We start from the raw sequence: 27,025 nt of genomic DNA, 5'->3' as shown, positions 1-27,025 counted from the left end.
TAATAATAATAATAATAATAATAATAAAGAAATGCTTTACAAATAATCAATAAATCACTCCTGGCTTGTGTGGGATCCTCAAAGACTGAAATTGGACAACTTTGATATAAATGGGGTTTCCCTTTTAGCTTCTAAAGATTTCCTCTTACCTATTTTTGTGGTGTTGTTATAGGAAGTTAAATCTCCCTAATGTATGTCTCATTAGGGAGATTTAACTTCCTATAACAACAGTACAAAAATTGAACCTGTCACTTAGAGATGATGGAACCTGCCATTGCTGAGCACATTGTAAAGAATGCTAATTACCTAAACGCAAATCTGATATTTTGCCATCAGTGGTGTCACACTTAAGCTCGAGCATGCTGGAAATTAGATGAACACCTGAGTTGCATACTTGTTCTGGGTCAGAGATTCAGAAGGTATTAAAGGTACAGAATCAGAACACCAAACAGGCAAGCTGTATTTTTAGAACTAGGTCAGCAATAGCAGCTTGCATTATCTCTCGGGGATGGGTCTGCTTTAATCATTTTGTCCAGTCATATGATAAAATGATTAAATATCTTTTCTCACAGAGCATTGTAAATGAAACCATTCAATAAAACATTTGACAACGGAAGTGATCTACAGTGCACAGTGAACTTTTTCCAAAGTGCTACTTTAGACAAAAATACTAAACAAAAATTGTATTTGCCAGTTCTCAATCTGAATTATTATGCAATGCTCAATGCTACCACTATGTATAATAAGTAGAAAAGGCCAGCTGTATTTAGGGAATGCTATATGGTGTATAAAATAATAAGCCATGTCTAAGCCAAGTACTAATACTATACGTCTGCTTACCATTCACAGTCAGCTCAATGCTAGCAATTATAGAAGAGCCTGGAATAGTAAGTTCGACAGTGTACATTCCAGCATCTGAGGCTCTGAGGTTTGATATCAATAAAGATCCATTATTCTGGACTTCCTCTCGACCTGTAAACATGTCCCCAGTAGTTGATTGATTACTTGATGCAGGATTGGATGTCAAAATGAGCATTGATATTTTTCTTTCACTCCCTCTATACCAGTTGATCATCTGAATCTTGCCTTCATACACGACATTTAATAAAACATTTTTACCCACAGTGGGATTTCGGGGTTCTGCTTTGATGTTTAATGACCAGCAGTTATCTATCTGTACATATAGAAGAGCTAGGAAAGAAAAGACAAAATGTAGGTCATGTAATTATTATGCAGTATTTATATAGCGCCAACATATTACACAGAGCTTTACAAAGTCCATAGTCAAGTCCATGCATGCAGGCCCTGGCCAAGAGCCTGGGACCTAGCTCTGCAAAGGCCAGAATGCTAACCTCTAAGCCACCATGCTGTCATGTTTTTAAATGATCATAAAGTAAAATAGTCTTTATCATTTAGTTATGTGTTCATCAAATATATACCTATTTAAAGCTTCCACCATGTACCAACATCCATGGTGTGTGTTTACCTCAAACTTTTTTTTACAGTATATGTGTAGTAAATATCCCAGTAACTAGAGATTTACAAACTGAATTAAAAAAAAAAGTTATTTTTGGGTATAATTTGAGATTTAAAAAAACATATGGTGAAGGCATAGGCAGTAATGTTTTGATTTGATTGTTTTTCAATTGTTTTTTAAATGTATTGTTGCTGTAACAAATTTAAAGTCACACTCGACTAAGCTGTTCAATATGAGGCTGCTAATAAAAAAGGTGAAGTTATATGCAGAATTTTGACACCTCATGTTGAACAGTTCTGTATCTAATATCATGTAAATCAATGTATTTTCTTACCTGCTACAAGACACCAACATTGATTCCATTTAAAAAGATCTTCACTGTAGCTCATCTCTCAAAACTTCCCCTGGTGTTTTCTACCTTACAGGAAGATGTAAATGTGTACCTTGTAAATGAAACACTGAATAAGGAAGTAAACATTTTTTCCAGTAATATAGTTTCACAGCCCTACCTCTAAACCTAGTAATTAATTGTCCGCCCTATCATTAATTTCGGTTCTCATGTACTTCCAGAGTCATCATTTACAAACTTGGCTGACTGGTTTTCATTTCTATAATATCTGAAACTGAAAGTATACAGGGCAATAACAACTATTTTTTTTCTACAAGAGAAACCACTGCAAAGGCAGCCCATAGTGCTTTAAAAATTGTATTTGAAGTTGTTGATAATTTAAAGTAATTAAAATTCATCCATTATTAAAATCTACAAGCATTAATTACTTTTTTTTATTTTAACATACTTCGTTTTGCTGATGGTGGTATTAAAATCACCATTCCTGGATTTACCATAGTTGACACCCCCACATTCATTTCCAGTAGCCAGTAGATCAAAGGGGCAAGGCAGTAAGCATCACACATCAGGAGAACATAGCTTGAAGGCATTTGCAGTCCATCAACTCAGATATAAGGTAGGGATCAAAAACACAATTCAGCCCTGCCACCTAAGTAATTCACTTCACTACCGAAACAGTCACCAGAACTCATAGGATGCACATCATTTGTGGGAGTTAGTATAATTGCAAACTTGCGATGAGCTATAGCAATCTGCTGCAGGTTCAACTGTGATCCCAACCCCTTTTCAAGTGAATGGGACAAGTTGGGAGCTGCAAAACTTTTGCCAAAGGGGGCTGCCATCCGCATGGTTTGACACCGCAGGACTGAAAAGGCACTTAGAATTTAAGAGTTTTAGGGGTGAAAATGAAGGTCAGCAGAGGATGCCAGGATCTACAGTGTCACATACAACTTGGTTTCAGTACATTATAGTATCCATGTTAGTTTTCATGAATTCAAACCAACAGACACTGTTTGGGGGGTGTGACATTCCAGTGCAAGTACGTGACTATATATAATCTAATTTCTAATTTTAGAGTTTAGGCTTTAAGACAAACTAAAGATAAACCACTAATGGTTAATAAATTGTAATTTCACATTCAGAAGAATTTCTCAAAAATACAACCAAATACACAGCAAGGTAGAATATTGAAAATAAGAATATAAAAAAAATAATATTTTATTTGAATCCTGAATGATAACTAAGACCATTAAAGAGCAGATCTCACACATGTGCTGTGATATTGGCAATCTTTTTTTCTTTTTTTTTTTACAGGTACAGCAGGATACATCACTCGAACTTACACGGTGCTAGATGGGGTGACGAAGGCACAGGACAGAAGAAGGTGGCAGCACCCAGCACTACGTCCTTTCTAGACTGAAGGAAGAATCCTGGTCCAAATCAAGGCCAGCAGTGAAGGGATCAAGAGCTCTGGGGAAGTAAATGTAAGTGGTATTTTTTATTTTACTGACAGTTCCATTTTAATGAAGCAATGCCAGTCCCCATTGCTGTAGTAAAGCTGAATGAGCATTTTTTATACCCACTCATGGTGGAGAAAGTTTTGATTTGTGCAACATGTTAACGCAGGGGAATCTATTGGCAACCAGACATACATTTTTTCAATGTCACCCCTCATTCAGCACATGAAAATCATTTATTGGGAGTACACTTCTAGCCTTCTTTTGGCAAGTCATCTAATGTTTTGGCTGGATTCCCTACTTTGTACATATGCTAAATCTGGTGGTGAACACATTTCTGAAGTATTTTCATGTTTTGCAAGATTTCAGACCCTAAGCCAAAAAAGTAAGTAAAACATACACTGCTAAAAATTGTGGCCTTGTAGAGACAGAATGGTTTCCCCTTCAACAAAATGATCTGTGAACTGTCCTGTGATACATATGCTGAACCACCTGTACGTACAAAATAAAAAGCAAATTTACTATATCATGCAACAGAGGTATGGGCTTCTTCTTGGCAGTGGCAGCTTATTGGTGATGTGCTATACATTATGAAGAGTATAGAAGAGGCAACAAAGTTTCTCAGCAGCTAAAACGGTAGTATTACATCATCCCACTAATTTTCTTTTAGAAGCAAAAGTGGGTTTAATTCTGCAAGAAGAAGAGACATAAAACTCTCATGCTTTGCCCTGCAACCATCCTAATCCTCTACCTGGGGTTGATCGGTTCCTGTCTGTTGTCCTGCACAGTTGTTGTCCCTGGGCCATCCTTGAATAAACAGTGTCAAGTTACCAATTACACACAAGGTGGAGTGGAAAATGCAATTTGTTGGTAATTGTGATCATTTATTTGATGTATTTACTGTACCATATATTGTATATATTGTTTTAGTAATCAATTGTATGACAGAAGGTTTCTGAAGAAGCGGACTTTGCTCTAAAAAAAAAAAAAAAAAAAGTTTTAATATATGTGTGTCTTTTAACGTTATATAATAAACATTGATTTTAATCTAATGTTGGTTTATGTCTGTACAAAGTACAAAAATGTTTTGATGCCTTCAATGTCCTATGCTTTTTTAGTTACTTCTGTGATTTGTATTGTTGGGATGTGGCATTGGGAATATTGATCCAACCGAGGAAACATTATTCGAGATTACTCACCAAGGATGCTCTCTATACTCTCCAAGGATGCCATGGCCAGGGGCCTTCCATTAAAGGAAAAATAGAATCTGGTGTCCAACAATATTGAAGTTTGTCATGGCTTCTTTAGGAAGATCTTTGACGATGTAACTTGTACTTCTGTGGTTAGCAAAAAAAAAAACATGGAAAATCTTGACAGTGGAAGTCTTTTCACAGAGACTGATATGTCCTTTCTAATCTATTCATTCTGTTGTACCACTTAAGCAGAACCAACCCAACTGGGCCTCTCATGATAGTCCACAAAAGAGAGGTGTGAGCCTTTGTATTTATTGTGGACAAAAGAGGCAATTTAATAATAAAAGTCCACAACAGCCAGGAAACTCTAACATCTAGCATGTCCCTACATTTGTGTGGTATTTGCAAGAGCACCAATGGAAGAATGTCCTTGTAGAAAGACATGTAACTTGGGGTTAACAGTCCCTCATATAAGCTTTTTGTAACAGACATAAAAAAATAGGGAATTCCCCCTGTACACATTGACAGGAATCTGACACAAACACTACGAGCCTAATTTATGATAGTGTAATATGCTGAACTTTGACCAACAACTAGTCTGTCTGTATCCAGTCATTATAAAACATCAGGGTCAATCCAAATGGTATGTGAGATTATTAGGCTAATTTATGTTCCCAATATAGAGCACATATAAGAGAGGGCTAGCGTGGGACTCTACCAGGAGGCTAGAAAATAGTGCAGAAATAACATGTGTTGGGCACGGGGATTGAAATAAAGTTTCAAAAGAGGGGAATGAAATAGGTCTGTAATTAGCGGTCATGCTCGTCTCGAGATTCTGACGTGTACAGTGGTCTTCCCATGTCATTCATGGATTTATCAGAACAGATCCATTAACAACGATCAGGAACAATTGTTATATGAGTCAAGAGAGGAAAGTACAGTGGGTGCTACTTCCTTGTCCTCCCTCCTCTCAATAAAACAAAACAGGTGCTGTTCGATCATTGGAAACGATCTTGAAAAAAAATTGTAATATACAAAAAATTTTACATAACCTTAAAGTGGAATGCTTCACACTTTACTTTATATTTTGTGTTTTCTTCTGTGGAACAGAAAAAAAATCTTTTAAAATAGCAAAAAAAAATGATAGCTTCCTTAAACTAAAACACTTTTTTAAAATTTAAAAATATACACTGACAGAAGCAACATAACACATACTGTACATTGTAAATGGCCCCTTTAAAATTACTACTCTCACCTAAGAAGCATACTCTTCAGATAATTCAAATTGTATTGACATACCAGACCAGTCATAATCTAAGTGAACATATTGTAAATTTTAAGAATGATTTTACAGACTCTTTTAAAATCATTATTTGTTTTGATGACCCTGAATTTTCCATCAAATGCACTTCCTCATTGTCAGGATGTAATTAGATAGATGTCTTTAAAAAGCACTATAACATGTTATACAATGCAATTTGTATATGAGTTCCACTTGTTCATTACAGAGCATAATGGTGAAATGTTCTTTGCTGTTTCAAGCTTGAGAAGCGGATGTGATTAATAATGTACTCTGTTTATATTTTGGTACTGGACAAAGCAATGACAGAGAAGAGATGTTGTCTGCTAACAGCAGAGCTATAAAGCTGTCTAAAAAAGCACCTGTCAGACATTATTTATGGAAAGAAGGTAAAAAAGTGTAAAAATAGCAAAACAGTTATGAGGAAATTTGTAACTTCTCATTGATACCCAATTATTTCTTGTACCCCATTCTTTAAATTTGACCAATTAGGTTTGTTATATGATCAAAAAGTCATTGAAAAAATGACTTTAATGGAACAAAACACTTTATTAAAAATATGATATATAGATCCAACAAGGCTTTTAACAAATATATTAGGTTGAAACTTCAATTTCACAGTTCAGTTACATTTCCCACAGGAAACATACAATTTGCTTTTATCCATTAACCTCAATGTATAATAGTACTGACTATCATAAATGATAGGTAGTGTCAACAGATATATTTCTCCCCCTTCTTTTATGTCATGTATCTCTGCACATAGTTTACCAACATGTTTTTCATATCTGCACAAATGTATTTTCACAACGTCAGAAATATAAAAAAATTGACCCTGCCCTTTTATTGCATATCACACTTTGACTAGACCCAAAAGTAAAAAAGGTGCTGGCCTTCTGAACAATGTATTTCCATGCCTCTGTCCTGGTTTAGTTGACTGGATCAATATTGTGGATCAGAAGAGCTGGGTGGCACTTGAAAGACCCCTTTGATCCCCTTCCTTGGATTTTCCACCCACAGCCATAAAGAAAGCTTACGCTGCCTTATTATGCCTCTGGGAAAAGGTTCCTGTCCAATATTAGTTCTGTTCCAAATCAGCCCCCATGACACCTCTCTTTAATAGGTGTGCTTCCCCCCAGCTATAGGAATATCCCAGTTTTTTTTTTCCTGAAATGCCAAAAATGGGCTTTCTTACCCAGAATTAATATTATTATTATCTAGTATTTATATAGTGACAACATAATTAACAAAACTTTACAAAGTCCATAGTCATGTCACTAGCTATCCCTTAAAGTGGCTCACAATCTAATGTCCCTACCATATTCATGTGGCATTAATACAGTGTAAGTCACTTTGGGGGGAAGCCAATAAACATGGGCTTTCTTACCCAGAAGCTCAGAGCTACATACATGTTTTTGAAGTGCTGGAAGAAAACCAGAGTACCCGTAGGAAAGCCACGCAAACATGGAGAGAACCTCCTCTGCATACTCCATGCAGATAGTGTTTATTTCTTTTTAAACTTCTTGTCTGATAAAGGCGTTTGGTCAGGGACCATACCCCTTCGATAAATGACTGACTCAACATTATCATCAAATGCATGTGATATCCCAAATATATGGTATTCTTCGTAATGCAACCTATTTGACCCTTACACCTTATACCTGCTACAGGAAACACAAATGAGGTATTACAATATCTGAAATTCAGTGGGAAAGGTTCTTTATTCTGACTCATAATTTATCTTTGTCTGTGAGGCACAGGAAAATAACTACAAAGTCCTCACCAGATCGTACCAGTGCCTGATGGATACCCAAAGATTTTCATCCCCTGTTCCTGGAATCTGCTGGCACTCTCAACACCCAGCAGGCATTATTTTTCATATATGGAGGGAATACCCAGCTTTTCTACATATCTGGGATAAGGTCCTTGGCTTCTACAATGCTTGCCATGACACTTCAGTAAGGAAAACTCCCTCTTCTATCCTACCAAACACTATTAAAGCTTGTATTAATATCCATAAATTTTAGTGCCCTACTTCCTCCCCATCATAACAAGATTGGTTTTATGAACTGCAGAATATATGACATATGGAACCTAGTTGATAACTAAGTGGACCAGTTCCTCCTTATTTGGTCTGGCTGGCTGGCTTTTATGACTACTCCATGCTTTTGTACTATACTACTCTAATTACTGAACCCTTTGTGTGGTCCCGGGCATAGCAATGGGCTTTCCCTTCCTCCCTATTATCCTACACCCTCTATCCTACCTTCCACATAATTTTAATTTCCTTGATGTCTATCTTTATCCCCTCTCACCTCCTCATTTTATCTTGTTTATATTAGGGTGTTTATACCATATCTCACCAGGGAACTGCACTCATCTGCACACAGACACACAGTCCTCTGCTCCAACCTTTCCTGAAAAAAATACCTTATGAAATCTTAATGTTAAAATCACATTATCAGTGGAAGGAGGATTTTACATCTGATCATTTCTGAATGACAGCAGGCATTCAAGAAAGCCAGATGAAACCTAAGCCTAGAATGGATCCTAACATAATTGTAATAAATCTAGTGATAGATTAAAGCCAAAAACAAATTGTTCTTACCATATTTCTCCATACAGTATATCTGATATAACTACTGATAATTCACAGCATAGTCCTCGAACACAAACACAAATTTATTACCTATACTACAGTATAATATATTTTATAATCAATTATCAGTATGGAGTCAAATTTAAATTTAGGATAGTTTGCCAGAGATTTAATAACCTACCAGCTGATAAGTTATGCAACTAAAGCCATGCTCATGAGGTCAGTTGCTAACAGGATTAGCTTGGTTTTAGGAGAGGCGTAAATGTTTGCTTCTGTAAATGTCCATTGAAAGGTGGAAGAGATCTGGCATGTGGTAATAAACACCACTGTGTTCAGCACTGTAGCCTCAAGAAATGAACAGCAGTGCTGGAATAAAGCATACATAGGTAGCTGGTAAAGTCAGTATACTGTAGCTACCAACTGTCCCATTTTCAAATGAATAGGATGCAAAATTATTTTCACCTAGATGTAATTCGGTGGGTTGGCACTAGATGGCACCAGCAGCTCAGAGAGTGCTGGTTCTCTACTGTTAGTGCTGGACAATGCAGATCTCAGCACTCCTCACTTCCTCCTTCAGCTTGTGTATAGGAGCCCACAATGGATGATGCATCTATTCTGAAATCACTGCACCATGGTGCAAATACACAACTCTTAATTCTGAAAAGGTAAGTATTGGTTAAAAAAAAGAAAACATATTTTTACATGATATGGTGTTCTTATTTCTAGTGCTGTTTTATCCCCTGTACTTATTTCCCGGGGTGGGCCAGGGAATATCTGGGGGCTCCCTTATCATAGGGGGCTTCCAGATTTTAACGAAGCCTCTCACCCACACCCCCCACAACATTAAGGCACATTGTGGGGAAGAACCCTTTTGCCCCATGAATGGCCCATGCCACTGTTGGGGACAAACAAAACAAAATATTAGCTATACAGTGTTTATTATAGTACATGAAATGCCTAAAACAGGCAAATTGAAATTAATTGAAATTGAAGAGGACTTTGTTCGTAAGGAATTTGATCAGCATAAGTTGAGTGATTTGGGACTATCAAAGAAGGCTTCAGAACTCCTAACATCAAGACTGCGTGTGAAAAACTTACTTGAAAAATGACAAAGGTATCGTACTTTCGAACCAGAGAAATTGATTTTTTTGCAGTACTTTAGAACTGACAGTGGCTTTATGTAGTGCCATAACATACCTGGTTTAATGTAGGAATTGGGAATTCTAATCTATAACTAAACTGAATGGCAATTACTCATCGATAGCTCAAAGCGGAGCCTAAAGTGTCTCCTCCTTCACAATGGCAATATATTTGGGTCAGTCCCAATTGGCCATTCAGTTTCTCTTTGTGAAGAATATGTAGACATAAAGAAAGTCATCGAGTTGTTGCAAAATCACCAAAACAATTGGGTCATCTTTGTGGACCTTAAAATGGTATGCTTCCTTCTTGGTCAGCAACGCGGATACACCAAGTAACCCTGTTATCTGTGCATGTTATCAGGCATTGGGTGGAAAGAAATTGACCTCCAGAATCTGCCCTAAAACCAGGTGATCCAAACATTCTACATGAGTCACTTGTTGATAGAAAGAATATTATATTCCCGCCTCTGCACATGAAAATAGGTCTGATGAAGCAGTTTGTTAAAGCTTTGCCAACTGAAGGCGACTGTTTCAAGTACCTCATTTTGGCATTTCCTAACCTGTCATTTTAAAAAATAAAGGACGGTGTGTTTGATGGTCCACAGATTTGGCAGCTCAACAAAGATGAACATTTCATCAGGACATGTCAGAAGTCTAAAAGAATGCTTGGTTATCATTCAAAGCCATTGTCAAGGACGTTCTTGGAAACACACAAGCCAATAATTACACAGAAATTGTCCAGAAACTCTTGGAGAGCTACAAAATGCTTGGTTGCAATATGAGCACCAAGGTGCATTTTCTGCACAGCCATCTTTCTAACTTCCAGAGAAACCTTGGTGCAATCAGTGATGAGCAAGGTGAACGATTCCACCAAGATTTGAAGGTCATGGAAGGACGGTATCAGGGTAGATGGGATGTACATATGATGGCTGACTATTGTTGGACCATCCATCCTAACACTGAACACTCCAGAAAAAGCTATAAGCCTAGATTTTTACCTTAACCGCTTACCCGAATAATTTTCACGTTTTACTATAAAAAAAATGTCAAAGAGTAACAATAAATCCTCTGTATGAACAAAAGAAATTTAAATAAACATTCAAGTTATTTTTTTTATTTTTTCATTGTATGTAAAATTTGTATGTTTTTTGACAAAAATGGAGAGTACCCTGTATTGTAAAAACTGGATGTGATAGCAAAAAACTGGGGTAATTTCTGGATTTACCACCCAAAAATTAGTAAAAAGAACAAGTGTACGATCTAACTCAACAAAAAATGCATTCCCCAGTGTTATATAATAGTATACATTAGGCAGCAGATGTTTGTAAGTTCCTCTTTTTTAATGAATTTCCTCTAGTAGATGATAGTAGGCAGTTATTTGTCTGAACTGTGTCACCTGTGCTCATTTTTAAAAATTAATCTCAAGTCTATATAAAGCCACAAAACCTCTACTATCCACTTAAGCTCTGGCATTGAAAATTTGAATGACATGGTCCAAGTTTAATGCCAGTAGAAGGCACGGCGAAACCATGACCTGGAGAAAAGATCAGGGTCTACATAAAGTCTGTGTGACACAGGGATGAACTTGAGAACAAAGATACTTGCATGCATCAGAATGCATTTACAGCAATATTGTTCTATTAGGAATTAGACCCATATGTTAGTGATGGGGAAGACCAACAGGTTTACAAAAGAGAATCTGGCCATCAATAATCCGGTTTCTTCAGTTTTCCGGCATGAATTTCAGAGAGCATTTTGAATACAGGGACTGCATTACACTGTTTGGCCATTTGTTTTGATGATGCTGTTCTCCAGAAACAGATGGTAGGTCTTGCTTGCTACACTAAATACACAGAGGTCTCTACTACCTGCTCTCCGAAACTTTGCCAGATGTCCGCGGGTGCAGTGAGAGGAAGGCTGCTGGCCTGTGTGTGGAGGCGAGTATAACCTTGGAAAATCCGGCACTCCTCAGGTTTGGCGGTTGATGGATTTTTGAATGTCAACCTGTAGTAGGAGGAGAAAAAGTCATCTTGCTCCTACATAGGTTAACTAACAGTGTTCTCCACAGAATTATTTTTCAGCTTGATGGGGAGGAAGCTGTAGCGTGGTAGTCAAAAAGGGGCAGAGCAAGACACTGCAAATTTAGTGCTCACTTTTGATTATACTATATCGAGTAACCTCTATTATTGTGTCAGTGTTTTACCTACCCCTTATACTTTTTTAAAACTTTCTAATGCCTAGCTTGTTAGGCATTGTCCAATTTTTCAATCTTTTTGTAATATGCCCCAACTGTCCAGTGCTATGTTTTTTGATCCAACTTCCTAGTGTTCCGGTGTTTTGTTAGGATTGTATTCAGTTGTAGTAGTGTAATAGTATAATGAATGTAGTGTTAGGCTTAGTTCACAGATGTAAAAAAACAATGTCATTTACCCCTCCTGAGTGACTACTTGGTAATTGCTAGACACCTAGGATTGGTAACAAACTCTAGCAGTAAGAACATGTATACCTTGGCTATCTGTCACATGAATTGCATTTCTCTGGAAGTATCCAGATTCTATATTTGATATCTCTTTTATTTGGCGAAGTAATTAGAAACAATTCAATTTAAAACTATTCTTGGGAGGCTTCGCACACCAGAAAAGGGCTGGTTCGAACTTTAAACTAAGATGGGGGGGAGAGTTGTGTTTTTCCCACAAAGCTGTGGTGTCACTGCAGGATGATCAGAAGCAGTTTGGTAGTGGTGCCTAAATAAAGAATATTTGAACAAAATGTCAGATTGTTTTGCACCTAAAACAGTTATATATGCACATGTATTCAAATGCCAAATATAGCTTTATAAGATGTAACAGCAATGTGAATGTAATACAAGGAGTATTACATTTAAATATAGCTAATTGTATGTACCTGGAGTTATCACAGAACACTTTTACAATGGCAACATCTGGGTAACTCTAGTGACAGTAAATTAATCAAAGCTATAATTCTGGTGATTGAACACATATTGTAGGCTACCTTTTATATCAGGTTAAATAAATTAGAAGGGATTTTCAAACAAGACATAAAAATTAGGATTTTTATTCCCTTTGAAAAAATACACAATAAATCTTCAATTAGGCGGTTTGGTCATAGTGACTAAAGAATAAAATAAAAATTGTGGATTGTTATTAGATGCAGTAACTGCTTGAGTAAATCATAGTGATCAGATCATCTTTGGTGGCTAAAAGTGGTTTAGCTGATCTCAACTGTATGCTGGATACTTTTATATAGAATATGAGGGGTTTTATTCAAAAGACAACAGAACAATATATCAATGGCTGCTCCCACTCTTGATAAAAAATGTACTGTGTGAACTGAACACATTAAAAACCTGCAACTGGGTTGAGATTAATGCAGCTCATAACATTTAAAAATCTTAACTATACTTTTGTATATTCATCATTAAATTATCCACGTTTCCTTCCCCCCACAAATCCATCGTGTGTGCCCTCTACTAAATTATCCAGCTGATTTGTCATATTCATTCCTTTAAAGAGAATTTCCAAAGAAGGCCTTCACCTAGGAAAAAATGTGATGAACAGAAAAAACAATGGATCTGTAAGAATGTGGATGGAATAAGTATAAAACTTTGGGTGTAGGCACAGATGGCTTACAATAGAATAATTTTACAAAAAGTATAGTTATTGTTTTATTAGAACTAAATAATAAATATCTGCACCAAAGTGCCACAGCAAATGTGCAGTTTGTGTGCACTCCAGGAGCTACCAAACCTGTCTAAGCATCTGGATTTCTACAGTTCTTTCATGTTGGATGTCTGCATTTTAACTAAGGTTTGTTTGGCTTTGTACGTTTAAAAACATGTTTCCTTTAACTGAAACAATAATCAAGAGAAATATTATTTCCCTATGAAAACAATACTGCTTTCAGAAACACCAAACAAATGAGGACAAAATCCTGAAACTGCATGCAAAGGTCTGTGAGGGGAAAAAAATAAAATAAAATAAAACACGGGATTGGGAGGTCAGGCAAACCAGCATTTTTCAGCAGGAAAAGTCAGCAGTAGCAGCCTCCATCTATCCACTAGTATATGTCCCCTGCATCTAAAACAGTGTTTAACACAATTTTTTGTTAAAAATCCAACCCAGTAATGTCTATTTACAAATGGCAATCTGAAATCCATGTCTGAAAAACTCAAAATGTAAAATATATTCTAAATATCACACTCGTGTCAGGTTTCATCGCAAAATCGGATGTGTTTGCAAGCCTCCTGAGTTTTAACAAGACGGACTTTCTCAGCTTTAGCAACCAACTGTAAAAACAAACAAAAAAAGGTTAAAACATAAATAAAATTATTACAGAACTTTATTTTATATTAATTTAAATAAACTTATCTGTTTTCAAAATTAGAAAATGTGGGCAGTCCCTGCAGATATGAAAGCTTTTATCCTTCCTGACCAGCACCAGGATGTATAAATCAAGTATCCTGGCACATATAGCTTGGCACTTTCTGATAGAGACACTCCCATTACTTGAGTGCTTAAATACAGGGTCCTATGACAAATGACTAACTCCAAGCTATTTATGGCTCAAAATTTGTACTGCATGTAAGCTTGCTATATTGTGGTATAGATAATTGGTAATGGTCAGACCCCTAACATCTTGGGGGCCTGGGATAACAATTGAACAACTTTTGAATTATAATATTGTCAATTTTTGTAAACCACATTGCAAACTATAGGTCACAATTAGACTCTTTTTTATTTTATTTTTTGTACACATAGGCATTTTCCTCTGGCTATGTATTGGTATCCTGCCTCCCTATGTTTTGGTACTGTGTGATCAGCAATGCTATAAGCTGTGAAACCCCCTGTCTTCGCTGAAGTTTATTATTCTAATGTTACCAATAGTATTTACGTATAGTATTTACTTCACACATACTTCTGCTAAACTTAGACCTAGTGGAGTCACAAAGCAGTTCAATGAGCCATAGTAATGTAGGCAAGTACCTCCAGTGCTAATGGAGCACAGACCCAATATAGCTTAGCTTATTAAGTGCTAAGATTAGAAAAGACTGATAAATAGACCAGAATTCTTTATTGGCTTAGAATCAGTGGCTAAATGTATTGATGTAAAAAATTCATCAAAACAGCCAGGCAACTTGCAATATTTTAAAATAAAGGTCTTTAAAAGCACATGGTTATTTCATAACATGTTTTTTATTTTTTCACCCAGCACATAAAAACAAATGTTTATTACACAAAAAAGCTTGCTCTAATAACAAACAGTCCACCAGCTGATCCTTAGCCAAAAAATATAAAAAAAAAATCTTAAAATTTAAGGCATAACAAAAGCTTACCTTTTCAGTTCCTCGCTTCTTTTCACGAGGTCTGTTCAGTTTTGCTTGCCTGTCCACCAAGATCTTTTGCCAATATCGCTGCTCACAGTCTCCTTAAAAAAAAAAAAAAAAAAGTCTAGGATTGGAATAATTTTTATTTTTGGATTTCCATTTCAGGTTTGCTGGATCACCCAGCTTTACTGATGAAAGTGTAACCTCTCCAGCCTTGGAGAGCTTTAATAAAATAGGCCCTATGTGTTAAGCACCAGATTTACATTTCATTATAGACTGCCCCCCACTCTTTTTTTTATAATTTAGAGTTACAGTACAACCTCAACTGTTGCAGGCAGCGTACAAAGATCTAAAACTATCAGCAAGTGGGAAAACTCTACCAGTGATGGTTTAAGAGTTTTAATAATACTGCCCAGGTATAGTATATACATAACCTACTGCTGCACTTGGAATATTTACAGTCTATTTCCTTACCAGTGAGGATTTGAAGCTTCCAGTTGTGCTTGCTCTGTAGATCACAGTGGATTTTCATGACAGCTTGAGCATCTTCAGGAGTCTTGAAGCGAACATGACACTCTGTATCCCCTTCCAACATATCTACATACACCACTTCAGACACTACAGATAATGTTTCCTGGAAAGAAATAAGTTTGATAGATAAAAAATATTTCATCCCATACATAAAAAAAAAAAAAAAAAATATATAAACATACTGGAGTATGGAACAGAAAGTACACAGTAGAGAATCATATAACAGGAGGCTGCAGCTACATCTAAAACCCTGGGAAGCCTGGTAAGTCTGACTGTACAGTGCCATATAAAACTTAGAATAAAGCAAACCGAGTTATTTTAAACTATGTCACTATTACAATCGTCTGACGACATTTTCCTAAATATCTATTTACATACATGAATTGTTTTTAATAGGAAACAGTCTTTATATATAGTTTACATGTTTACCTTTACATGTTTACGAGCTGGCAGAGGATCTGAGCAAGTGATCTTCACAATGACGCCACTTACAAACTGGGGTCCAAGGTTTTCATTCTTAGCACTGTCCACTGTCATAAATAAAGAAAATGTTAAGAGAAGTTGACAAAATAAAATCTGAAATAAGCTATTTTGTATTGAATCCAATACCAAATTATTTAAATTTCCCGCGGATCCTCCCACCCGCACCAACGCATGCACTAACATCACCGGGAAACCCTGGAGATCATCTCTGCATTCTGCATCTCTGCTGGAGATCGGAGGAGCAGGACGTGTCCACAGGACCTGCGGGGACCAGCTGGATGCCGGGGGACGACAACGGGGCAAGGTAAGTGAGTTTTTTTTTTTTAGGTTAAAGCTACAACGAGTGTGACTTGGGATTACCGCTATTTGCGGGTAAAATCCACCCCGAGTCACACTTGAGAATGCTGCTAGGTTAACCCCCCTAGCTTTATTCCCGAGCGTGACTCGGGGTGGTAATCCTGAGTCACACTTGGGGTTGCTAAAAACAATAAAACCCCCCACTTACCTTTGTTCCTTTGGCGTCCTGCTCGTCTGCCCAGGTCCTCGGTCAACGTCCCGGTGATGTCGGTGCATGCGTCAGTTCATGCGGGAGGTGCGGCGGGAAATTCAAATAATTTTGTATTGGATTCAAGACAAAATAACTATACTGAGTCCAATACAAAGAAATATATATAATATATGCTACTGTATGTACAGTTATATTACAGGGTTCACTATTTTTATGCACTTTTTTTTAACAGATTTGTGTTTTTTTATTTAAAGTTTATTATTAAATTTAATAAATATTGTACATATTTCGGTGAGTTATGCCTAAGAATTATAAGCCTACAATGCAAAATAATTTTCCATGCAAAAAATTGTAACGCTTTTTGCACAGAAATACTGACACAATTAGAACGCTAGGGGGGTAATACACTACACAGTATTCAGACAGAAAAAGGACAGGACTGTAAAGCAGAATCTGCTGCAATGGACTGGTTCATCAAACCCTGGAGACATACTAGCATGGTGGAAACTTCAGGGTAAACCCATTAGTGACAATTTGTACTTCACCAAACTGTGCTTTAGCTGCAGTGGTGAATGGTAAAGCACAATGTCTGGCGTGCTGTCTTGTGAGCATGCATAGTACTTCCTAAACAAATAATACAAATGTTTCAGGCAAGGCAGGTCGCATGAATGTGCTGGGTAGGTCTGCCATTTCACTGCAATACAATTCTGTAAGTGCTTTAGGTTGATATACCTTTAGTGTCAAGGTTTTTCCCAGTTGGTTCAGTTTCCATCTCTCCTGCAGAGGTATGGCTAATTTCATTAAGTGACTTCTTGAGGGATGCCATGCTGGCTCGCTGAAGTGACAAGTATTCTGCCTTGAGATCCAACCATTCTTTCCTGGATCAAACAAAATGCATTTAACACGTAAAACAATCATAAGGACCCTTTCCTGCTGAACCTATTTACAATACAGTCTTAGATTGGAATTTGTGAGAAACACTGAATCATGTTGCAGTTCAACTTGGTAAATAACATTCTATTTTTGGTCTTGTGATTATTAGTAGCGCATTGCAGCTTGCATTTTCAAGAAAAAATGGCCTTTAAAAAACAGGTATGAAGCCAGTGTAATCAGAACAGTGTTTTCTCCCCAGCCCATTTTTGGGTGGTTACTGAAGAGTGGGGCCATAGTTCAGGGGCTTCCACCCACCTACAATTTCTTCCCAACAAGCTTAAAAAAATATTTGTGTGTTGCAAGTTAATACCAGCAAAATACCAAGCAAAATAAGAAGCCTTTAAAAGTCAGTATATTAGGACTGCATGCATCATTTTGAGAACCAGGGCTTTCACTTGAATATTATTTAAAAACTCAAAACTAGATCACAAATTCCAGAACATAGGCCTGTTCCAAGAAACACAGAGCATATGAACCTTTACTGGGGTAAAAAAATATTTAACTGCACAAAGGCATACAAATTCACTGGCATTTGTGGCAGTGATAATTCAAAACTGACCATGAGACATCAGCTTTACAAACTATTCCTGTGCACAACACAGCTCTCCAAGGCCTTCAAAAAAAAAAAAAAAAAAAAATGAAAACGCCCTCAAGGCAAACAATACAATTATGTACTGGGCTAAATGAACCCCTAAAGTAATCTACATGTTTTTTTATAGAATTACTGGACAGCAGTCCATTATGTAGCAGACACTCACTTACTCTCAAATATCTAAATATCCAAGATGCCACAGAACCACATTTATAATATTCTACAAGTCTTCAGACAGACTAAAGTTTCTCCCCTATTTTTGGCTGTATATTGTTGTGTTTTTGTGACGATAGATGTAAAAAGTAGTATGGCAATTTTCTTTTCTGATGGACTTTTAAGTTTCTGAACAGACTTTCTATTGCTTGAGTCTTTAGAATAAAATGCAGACAGTAAAACCCGCTCAGCACAGTAATAGCTGCCTTCTGCAGTTTACCAACTGCATGCTTTAAAAATAATACCTCAGACACTTAGGCTTAGGCATAAACAGATATCAGTATTTTTATGAAAATATATAAAAAAAAAAAAATTACATTTTGAGGTTTTCATAAATACTAAAGCAAATAATACAATTTCCCTTAACAAACCACTCTTTCAATTGGTAGAAAACAGCAATTAACCATGGTTCCAATTTTAATCTCTTCCGCATTGATTTATGTCTACAAATAAGCCCCAAATGCAACATATCAAATTGGAATATTTAGTATATACAGGATGACATTCAAAAAAACCAGCAACCTCTAGACCTGAGGAGTGCCGGATTTTCATAAATTCTGGATTTTTGAAGGTATTACCTCCACACACAGAGGCCAGCCTTCCTCCCGCAGCACCACGGACATCTGGCACAGTTCCAGGGAGCAGGCAGCAGGGACCTCTCAGCATGTGTTTAGTGTAGCAAGCAAGACCTAACAGCTGTTTCTGCAGAACAGCGCCATCAAAACATAAGATGACATATAAACATAACATGGCAAAACTGTGTAATGCAATCCCTGTATTGAAAATGAGCTCCGAAATTCATGCCGGAAAACTGAAGGATCCGGATTATCAATGGCGGGATTTTCCATTGTCAATCTGTATACACACTTTACTAAGTATGATTTACCTATTGAATGTGTGTTTAATTGTAATTGTATGTATTTGGCAAAAAAACATTTTTTTATTCAGTCGATAATTGCATCAGTGTGATGGGTTACCCATCAAACTTGAAATGAATTTCTTCAAAGTAATTTGCTATTTCTTAGTAAATGGTTTATATCCTGGACCTAATCCATTCAATTTTTGAATGGATCACCTAGCTTTGAAAGTGTATCCTTTCCAGCATTAGTGACGTTTAATAAATCAGGCTTTCTGTGTACCAGCACACACATCACTTCATCTAGTTATTACTGTGTTCTTTGTTAAAAGAGCCCCTATTCTCATTGTCATTTATCTTTATTGTATTATGGTTAATCAAAACTGGCCTAAATCTCCTTTAGACTTATCTTTTAAATACCTTCTCAAATTTATTAAAAATTTATTTTCTTTCTCCAAGTAGGTTCCATGATGGAATATATTGCAAAGATCTGTACATTAATGAGTTCAGAGCAGTAAGTACTTTAATGCTTTGGTGAAAAAAAGGTTTCTTGCACAGACAGAAATCTAACAATCATGTAAGCTATAGCACATTGCATAAAATAATCAATAACAAGCAGTGAACAAAGTCCTAATAAGCTAAGTCCTCCAATGTTTTAGAGCTCCAGCATTCTACCTCAACATATTCAAGGAAGCTTAGAGATGTTGCCTAAAGTTACCACTGCCAAGGTGTACCACTGAGGTGTACATCAGTTTGTATATGAGGTGTATGTTAGTTTGTATATGAAATTGCAGCAAGATCCTTTCACGGCTTCATTACTATAGGATACTATTTTTTCCAGGACAGACATTTTTCTCCATCTTCAACAGGGTGCTTTTGCCACCTTTTACCTATATTTCTTTAGGCAAGTTACTAACAGTATTTTTTACATTTAGCCTGTGAACCTATGTATAATTTACCTACTGTATATCACAGCAACATAAATTTACCGATAACTGGTTTGTAATCGTATCAATCAATTAAACAGCAGCACTTACAAACTTACCAACAACTGGAAAAAACGCAATATTAAAATGACAAGACACGTAAAGTTCCAGTGTAGTATTGGAACCATTGTATTTTTTGTGTTTCTCCACAAACCAATGAACTGGGGTGAGTATTTCCTCTGGCTACAAGTGCTGGACAGAGGGGTGGGAAGAATTAAAAAAAATTGTGTGTGAGATCACATTATTCGGTTATTGATGTCTTACACATACTTTGACAGGACTCTGAGTGGAATCACCTCTTCCCCAACTCTGTGCCTTTCCTTATGTTTCTTCTTTCTTTTCCTCTTTACTTTCACAGTAGATGTATCTTTCTTGTCACTTATGTCCTTTTCTTCTTCTGTAGATACCTCTGATAAAAATCAAAACTGGTTAATAAGGCAGAGGTGAGGACTCTGAGACACACCACTGATAACCTGCCTAGTCTTTGCTCTACAGGCAGCTAAAGCTTTTTGGTTATCTTGTTTTTTTTTTTTACCTCACAGAAAGCACCTACTAATAGAATTCAGAGCTCCTATTCCTGATACAGGGAGTCCCCGGGTTACATACAAGATAGGGACTGTAGGTTTGTTCTTAATTTGAATTTGTTCGGACAGATGTTTGTCTCAACAAAATTTTAGGCAGCATGGTGTCAGTTACTGTATACCATTTTCTAAGTTTATCACAAACAAAGCAAAAAAAAAATCTTTGTGGAGCCTAGACATTCCTTAACTTCTGGAGCAAGCTGTGCTTTGATATGCAAAAAGAAACAACTGCAGAGTTTGTCTTGGTCATTAAAGAGTTACCAGAGGCTCCAGAAAGAGCTCACCCCCTAAGATCACCCACAACTTCAGCTGTGTTTAGCATAAAATTTCTTCTGCAAGTCATGCAAACCGCCCCCCTCCTCCCTTCAAGCCTCTGGGTTGCACACGAGCAAGCCTCGTTCGTATCTAGGAGGCATCCGTCCGTATGTCGGATGTCCTTAACCCAGGGATGACCTGTGCTGACACAGACATTATTATATATGCACCTGTGATAGGCATCAGTACATCCTTTTGCTTGATTAAAAATATATATCAAGAAACAAACTCCTTTAGCCACTGCCCCATTTTGTTGGCAACTTCATAGGTGAGGTGTTAAGGGCTGCTACATACTACTGTTGAATCTAGCCATCATCCTTCTTACCCAGGTCAATCCAAGGATTGACCATCAATATGGAAAACTCCCAAAGTCTACAGTGCTAAGGTAATTTCATAATTCCCATTTTTTAGACAACCTAAGAGGTCAGGTGGGCTTATATATCATCTAAGGATCATCTTACAACTATGACACAGCTCACTTCAGCAAATACATTATTTTTGTTTCTTTTCTGTAATATTTGAGTATAGGTCCACTTTTAAAGCTTTATTGTTCACAGTCATGTGGATGAGGATCTCTGAATACTTAAGGGAAAAACTTTATCTAGCCATAGGTAGTTAAAAACATGTACAGTATAGTCAGGGGCAGCAGAGTGGGTTAGCAGACCTGTACTATAAGCTCCATATAAAAAATATTTGCTTGTTCGCAAAGAACTTCTGAATATAGAGAAAAGGTTTTGGAGTATGTCTCAGTTACAAAGATTTACAAGCACTGCAGCAAAAGTGTAGTAAATTTGCAAAAAGCCAAAAAACGAATCACCTTTACAGTCTAGAAGGTCTCGAGAAGACTTTGAATCTACAGACTCAGAATGAACTTTCCTTTGCTTTGAGGAGAAGGAGTCATGCTCTTCTGAACTGCTCTCAGTACGTTTTCTCTTGGATGACCTAATGTCGTCGGACTGGTCGGAACTCTCCGCTCTATCTTTCTTCTTCTTTTCCCTCCTTGAAGGCTGTTTATTGGTATCTGATGACTCGGTCATTGAGCTTTCGGACACACTGCGATGCCTTTTAGGCCTTTCCTCTTTTGAAGGTACATCATTTTCCTCCACTGCTTTTTCCTCATTCTCTTTTCTGCTCTTAGACTTTTTCTTTTTTTTCTTCTTTTTCTCTTCTAGGAAATAGGGTAAGTTGGGTGTTACAAAGAAATACCACATATGTGCATTAAGCAAATTCACATAAAGCAATAAATAAATAAGGGGACCTAATGATTGATTTCTAAAATCAGGTCAAAGGACCTGTTGCACTTGTAGCCTGGGCAGTAGGACCGTCACAAAGGCTGAAAGCTGGTAACGCAACATATTATTTGGATCTTTGCTCTCAGTTGGCAGGCTACCAGGTTACTGTGCTATCAATTTTTAACGGCCAGAGAAAGAGGCACCAGCATTACTGGAAAGTTCCCCCTTTAGTGCCCACTGAACCATTGTCAGCCAAAAGTGACAAATTCACTGACATTCTATTGAAGTGCTAACACTGTTGGACAACTCCTGTGACAGCTTTGCCCAAGCCTCTGTACAAGGAAGAACAGCGGTTACATCCCTTCTCTTCCACTGCACAGCAAGGAGGCTTAGATTCTCAAAAATATAAAACAGATACTCTTTATACGTCTTTTAAAGCAGCAGTGGTCCGCGACTTTGGCCAGTGCATCCCCGAGTGGGATGGGGGGGGGGGGGAGGGTCGCACGGGCCAGAGCCGTACCCCATATGCTATTGACATGGTGGTATGGGAAAGGTGCATTCACATTTCTGTATTTTCAGGGGCCTAAATGGATGGTGTATTTTGATGGAAACCATAAAAGATGCAGCAACACCAACATTGCACTTTAATTTGAGTGTCAGTAAACCTTAATAAGGATGTTTATATTGAGATAACATTGCTCTTTACATACTGCTTGCAAGATCTACATTTTACATAATCAGGTAGTAATAATTGGTCATACAAAGATAATTGGTAAACAAAGACGTAAAACCTGTATTACAGACAATAAAAATAGAAATGATCTTTACATATGTGTGGTCCATAGCTACAAATTCATGTTCGTATGGTCAAAAGGAACATGTGTGTGTTATCATACTGCTGCAAAGAACCTATTTTACAAAAATTATTATACCGTAGCATATCAAGCCTATTTTTTTTGTTGTTCTGCCTTTTTCAACTGGTGATCCTGCCATTATCACGTTTTTTGTTCTAGGACGACAATGACCACTCACCATATTACACGTATGGAAAAACTACTATACTCACTATAGGACAGGAAGTATATCAGGGGGAGGGTGGAAGAGTTCTGGAAAATGCCGATTACAGTAAGAGGAAGACAACACAAGTTATCAGCTAACTGGATTCGCGTGAAGATCAATTTTTGCATTTATCAAAATGTACAGCAATAGCACAAAATACATTTAAAAAAAAAATCATACCAAGCTCCTTTGATTCAGAGACCCTTAGCTCCGGAACATGCTTGTACCTTACAGTCTTGGGGAAAATTCCAGCTTTCCTTGGTGCTTCCTCTGGAGGATTATTTAGGAGCTAAATGAGAGTTTACAAAAGAAAGTCAGGATAAGAATGGGCAACCTGTAAGGTGAAATACAATGGTTTTCATAAACTTTGTTTTAGAAATCCTTTATTAGGATTCCCTGCTGTAACAAAGGCCTGCAAGAAACATCAACAATGAGATTAAATTATATATATATATATATATATATATTTTACTAGTATATAATTCAATCTGATCCAATCAATCTGCACTGATGTAAGTGATATTTTCACATGACCAATGTTTTGCTGCCATCAAACAACGTTTGTTCACAAAATGCAATATCTTCTTAAAGAGGCTGTTGCTGGCCCAGAAAACAATAAATCTATCAGAGAGTGTGTTTAGATCTGCAATCTTTTTGAATATGTTTTATCCAACAGACATGTCTGATTTCATTGCCAGTCTCTGGATCAATTTTTTGTCTCCCCAGAACTGTACACAATATTCTGTCTGATCAAAGATTTATATTGAGGAATCCGGACCTCTTTCCTCCTGCTGATGATCCGTCTAGTGTATGCAACCCAGAACTCAACTTGATTCCCCCAATTACATCTTTAGGTAAGCTAATTATTTTGTACTCAAAAGGGTTCCCAAGAAATTAGGGCTTACAAGCAGATTTACTCTTTCCAGATTGATTTTACACTAAAGTCACTAATTAGCCATTTCTTAAAAAAACAAAACAGACTGAGCAAATAACTGAACAACATTTTATTCATTTGTGCATAACACAGTAAATAGGAATGCAAACACGGCTTCTGATTTTCTGCAACTGACCTGTTTGCTAGCCTAGAAGTTTCTATTTACTTGAAATGTGCAGTGTGTATGACAGAATGAAGCTTTGGAATATTCACTTGGATAAAAGTAGAACAATTACTTTACCAGATTTTCTAACAACAGACAAAACTGGATCCAGCACTGTAAATAATCAATCCTGGATTTTAGCTTTGCTAACCCCCTATTTGGATAGCTCAGTTACATAAAAGTACATGTAGTACTTTTATCTCAGTGGCCTCCTGTCTTTGATGCAATAGGGTCCCAGGTTTAAATCACAGCCAGCCTGCGTTAGCATGGGTTTCCTCCCATATACAAAAAACATACAGTTAGGTAAATAACCTTCCCCCCCCAAAATGGGCTTTAGATAGTGATAATGACATTTGGTGGGAACATTACACTGTTTGCTCCTCTAAGAAACAGACAGTGACAGGAGTATGGCCTTTGTAAAGCTCTGTTCTAGATAAATACAATTATATTATATTATACACACATGTAATGGAGTAGAGTAATGGACTCCATGAGGCTGATTCATCAAGCAAAATCAGAAGCTCGCTCGCGCATTCGTATTCACGATCCGAAATCGTAAGCACATCTCCAGCAGCTTTACACTGGCGAGTTTGCATTAAAAGTCACTGTTTCCCTAAAAAATCATTCTTTCTAATGGCACACATATTACCCTTAGCCCTAAAAAAAAAAATGTTTGCGCTGTTTAAATGTTTTAAACATTTATGTGCGCTAACAAAAAAGCATATTTTTAAATCACTTATTTCTTTCCTGTTAGGCAAGAGTTAACCGAGTTCAACTCCTCTACATAGCTGCCTATATAAAAGCTTCCGATGCCTGATCAGAGAAGCCGCTCGCGGGTAAATCCCGCGACTATCTTGGGAATGACCGCGCGTGAAGCCATCGACCAAAGTCACAAGCACACACACGTTCTTTTGTTTGCTTCATATATATATAGTGGCGGGAAGTTCAAAATCCATTTGTATTGCATTCAATACAAAATAACTGTATTGAATGCAATACATTGGATTTATATGTGTAAAAGCAGTACGTTGTTTTCATGAACATTTATTTTACAGTATAATATAATAGTATGAGTATAATATTTTTTTTTTAAATTGTAAACATTTAAAAAAAAATTTTTTTTTAAATGATTTAATTTATTTTTACGTGTTTCAAAGTTTATTATACTTAACTAATATATTATACTGTAAAATAAATTTAATTAGAAGCGAGGGTGGTCTCATGGCAATCCCTGAGCCCTAGAAGAATTTAGAAGTGTCTCTGTTCTGGATAATACTTAATAATAATAATAATAATAATAATAATAATAAGGATACTAATGTAACACACACATCAGCTTTTACTGACCACATTGTGAGAGATGTATTTCAAGCAAAGCAAGTTAATTCTCATTGACACAAAAATATGTAATAAGAGGGAAGTCATTACCTCAATTGCTTTAGCAGCTTGTGCTTGAGTCTCAAACTCAATAAATGCAAATCCTTTTGTGTCTCCTGTTGATTTGTATCTGGGAATGCTAATATAGACAACTGAGCCACATTTACCAAAAACACGTTCAATCCAGCTGTGGCTAACATTCTTTGGAAGAAGCTCCTGAGGACAGAAAATACATGAAAATATGAACTACTGTTCTGCAAGTATTGCCAATGTTTTGAAACTGAAATTGCTCATTTTTCCCACACAAACATAAGATAATGTGTAACACACACACACACACACACACACACACACACAGTTCTCCCCAACCCCTTTTAGCCAGGTGTACCACTCAGCACTGGGTCATAAGACAGCGGCAGACAGATGGAAATATGGGAGTAGAAAGCTGACAGAAATATAGGGGTTACCGGATTCCTAAGGAAACAACAACTGGAAATACTAAATTTGTCATGTTGCCCACCCACAGCTTCCTTCCACCCAACTTAAAAACATTTCTAGGGAAAACACTGCAACCAATTGTCCCATCACAAGTTTTAGTTTAGAGACTGGTGCTCTAAACTAAAAAAAAAAAACAAAACAATTTGTTAGCACTGCATACTGAGAAGATAAAGAAACCTCTAAACATAATTGTATAGGATTCTTTTTAATATCCTAGTTCAAGAAAACTTTATACATTTGCCTGGAGATCATTTTAAAAATTCAAAATAGAGCTTAGCAAACGCTTACCTATTCTTTATGTATCCACTAAATATGTAAACATACAATGCTGTTTAAGAGAATATAGGGTCCATGTCTTTGTGCATTGTGGTACAACAGTTATTCTGTTTCATTTCCGATAAATATTTAAAGGATAAATAGGCATTCTCTATTTAAAACATAGAAAGGCCGGAATTACTTACTGCATATACTGTACGGTCATCCACATCCTGAGGTTTCTCCCCAAGTGGAAGCCGCCTCCTAATTTTGGTATTTTCTAAATTCAACTTGAATGAAAAAAAAAAACAAAAAAAAAAACATAAGTATTAAAGATGGGCACACTTGCATATGAAGAACATATACCTAGCAAGCACCACCATATGCCTGTACATCTCATATCTTCTCCTGCAGCTTGATGGGACACCGGTAAATATGGGGCATGCTGTTATGCAAACATCAACCAGCTGAGATGACTAACATTTAAGCTGCGTACACACGTGCAATTTTTGTCGTTGGAAAGGATCTTTCACGATCCTTTCCAACGAAAAAGGACTACACGATGCATGAACGGTGCTGTACATACGGCATCGTTCTGCTCTATGAAGAGGGGAGGGGGAGAGCGACGGAGCGGCACCCTGCTGCGCGCTC

The 27,025-nt window shown here is 36.9% G+C and overlaps 2 protein-coding genes across 3 annotated transcripts in view; both read right to left on the bottom strand.

Moving 5' to 3' along the window:
- LOC140327771 (uncharacterized) overlaps positions 1-1,183 on the bottom strand; it is a 21,271-nt gene extending 20,088 nt beyond the window's left edge. The window contains exon 1 of the mRNA XM_072407113.1: positions 841-1,183. Within this exon, the coding sequence (XP_072263214.1) occupies positions 841-1,075 (235 nt within the window). The 5' untranslated portion in view covers positions 1,076-1,183. The remainder of the gene's footprint in view (positions 1-840) is intronic.
- Positions 1,184-12,573: 11,390 nt separating this feature from the next.
- LARP7 (La ribonucleoprotein 7, transcriptional regulator) overlaps positions 12,574-27,025 on the bottom strand; it is a 23,154-nt gene continuing 8,702 nt past the window's right edge. Inside the window, exons 4-13 of one of the 2 annotated variants that reach the window (XM_072405723.1) lie at positions 26,581-26,664; positions 25,673-25,837; positions 23,328-23,436; positions 21,674-22,024; positions 20,231-20,369; positions 17,113-17,258; positions 15,819-15,919; positions 15,333-15,492; positions 14,868-14,959; positions 12,574-13,820 (exon numbers count right to left, since the gene is read on the bottom strand). In XM_072405723.1, the coding sequence (XP_072261824.1) occupies positions 13,740-13,820; positions 14,868-14,959; positions 15,333-15,492; positions 15,819-15,919; positions 17,113-17,258; positions 20,231-20,369; positions 21,674-22,024; positions 23,328-23,436; positions 25,673-25,837; positions 26,581-26,664 (1,428 nt within the window). In that variant the 3' untranslated portion in view covers positions 12,574-13,739. The remainder of the gene's footprint in view (positions 13,821-14,867; positions 14,960-15,332; positions 15,493-15,818; positions 15,920-17,112; positions 17,259-20,230; positions 20,370-21,673; positions 22,025-23,327; positions 23,437-25,672; positions 25,838-26,580; positions 26,665-27,025) is intronic. The other variant, XM_072405724.1, reaches the window with a different exon arrangement.

This window comes from Pyxicephalus adspersus, chromosome 3 (assembly GCF_032062135.1).
Source record: "Pyxicephalus adspersus chromosome 3, UCB_Pads_2.0, whole genome shotgun sequence".
NCBI lineage: Eukaryota > Metazoa > Chordata > Amphibia > Anura > Pyxicephalidae > Pyxicephalus > Pyxicephalus adspersus.
The sequence above is the reverse complement of the archived record's forward strand: the minus strand, read 5'-3'. Positions and strand labels throughout refer to the sequence as shown.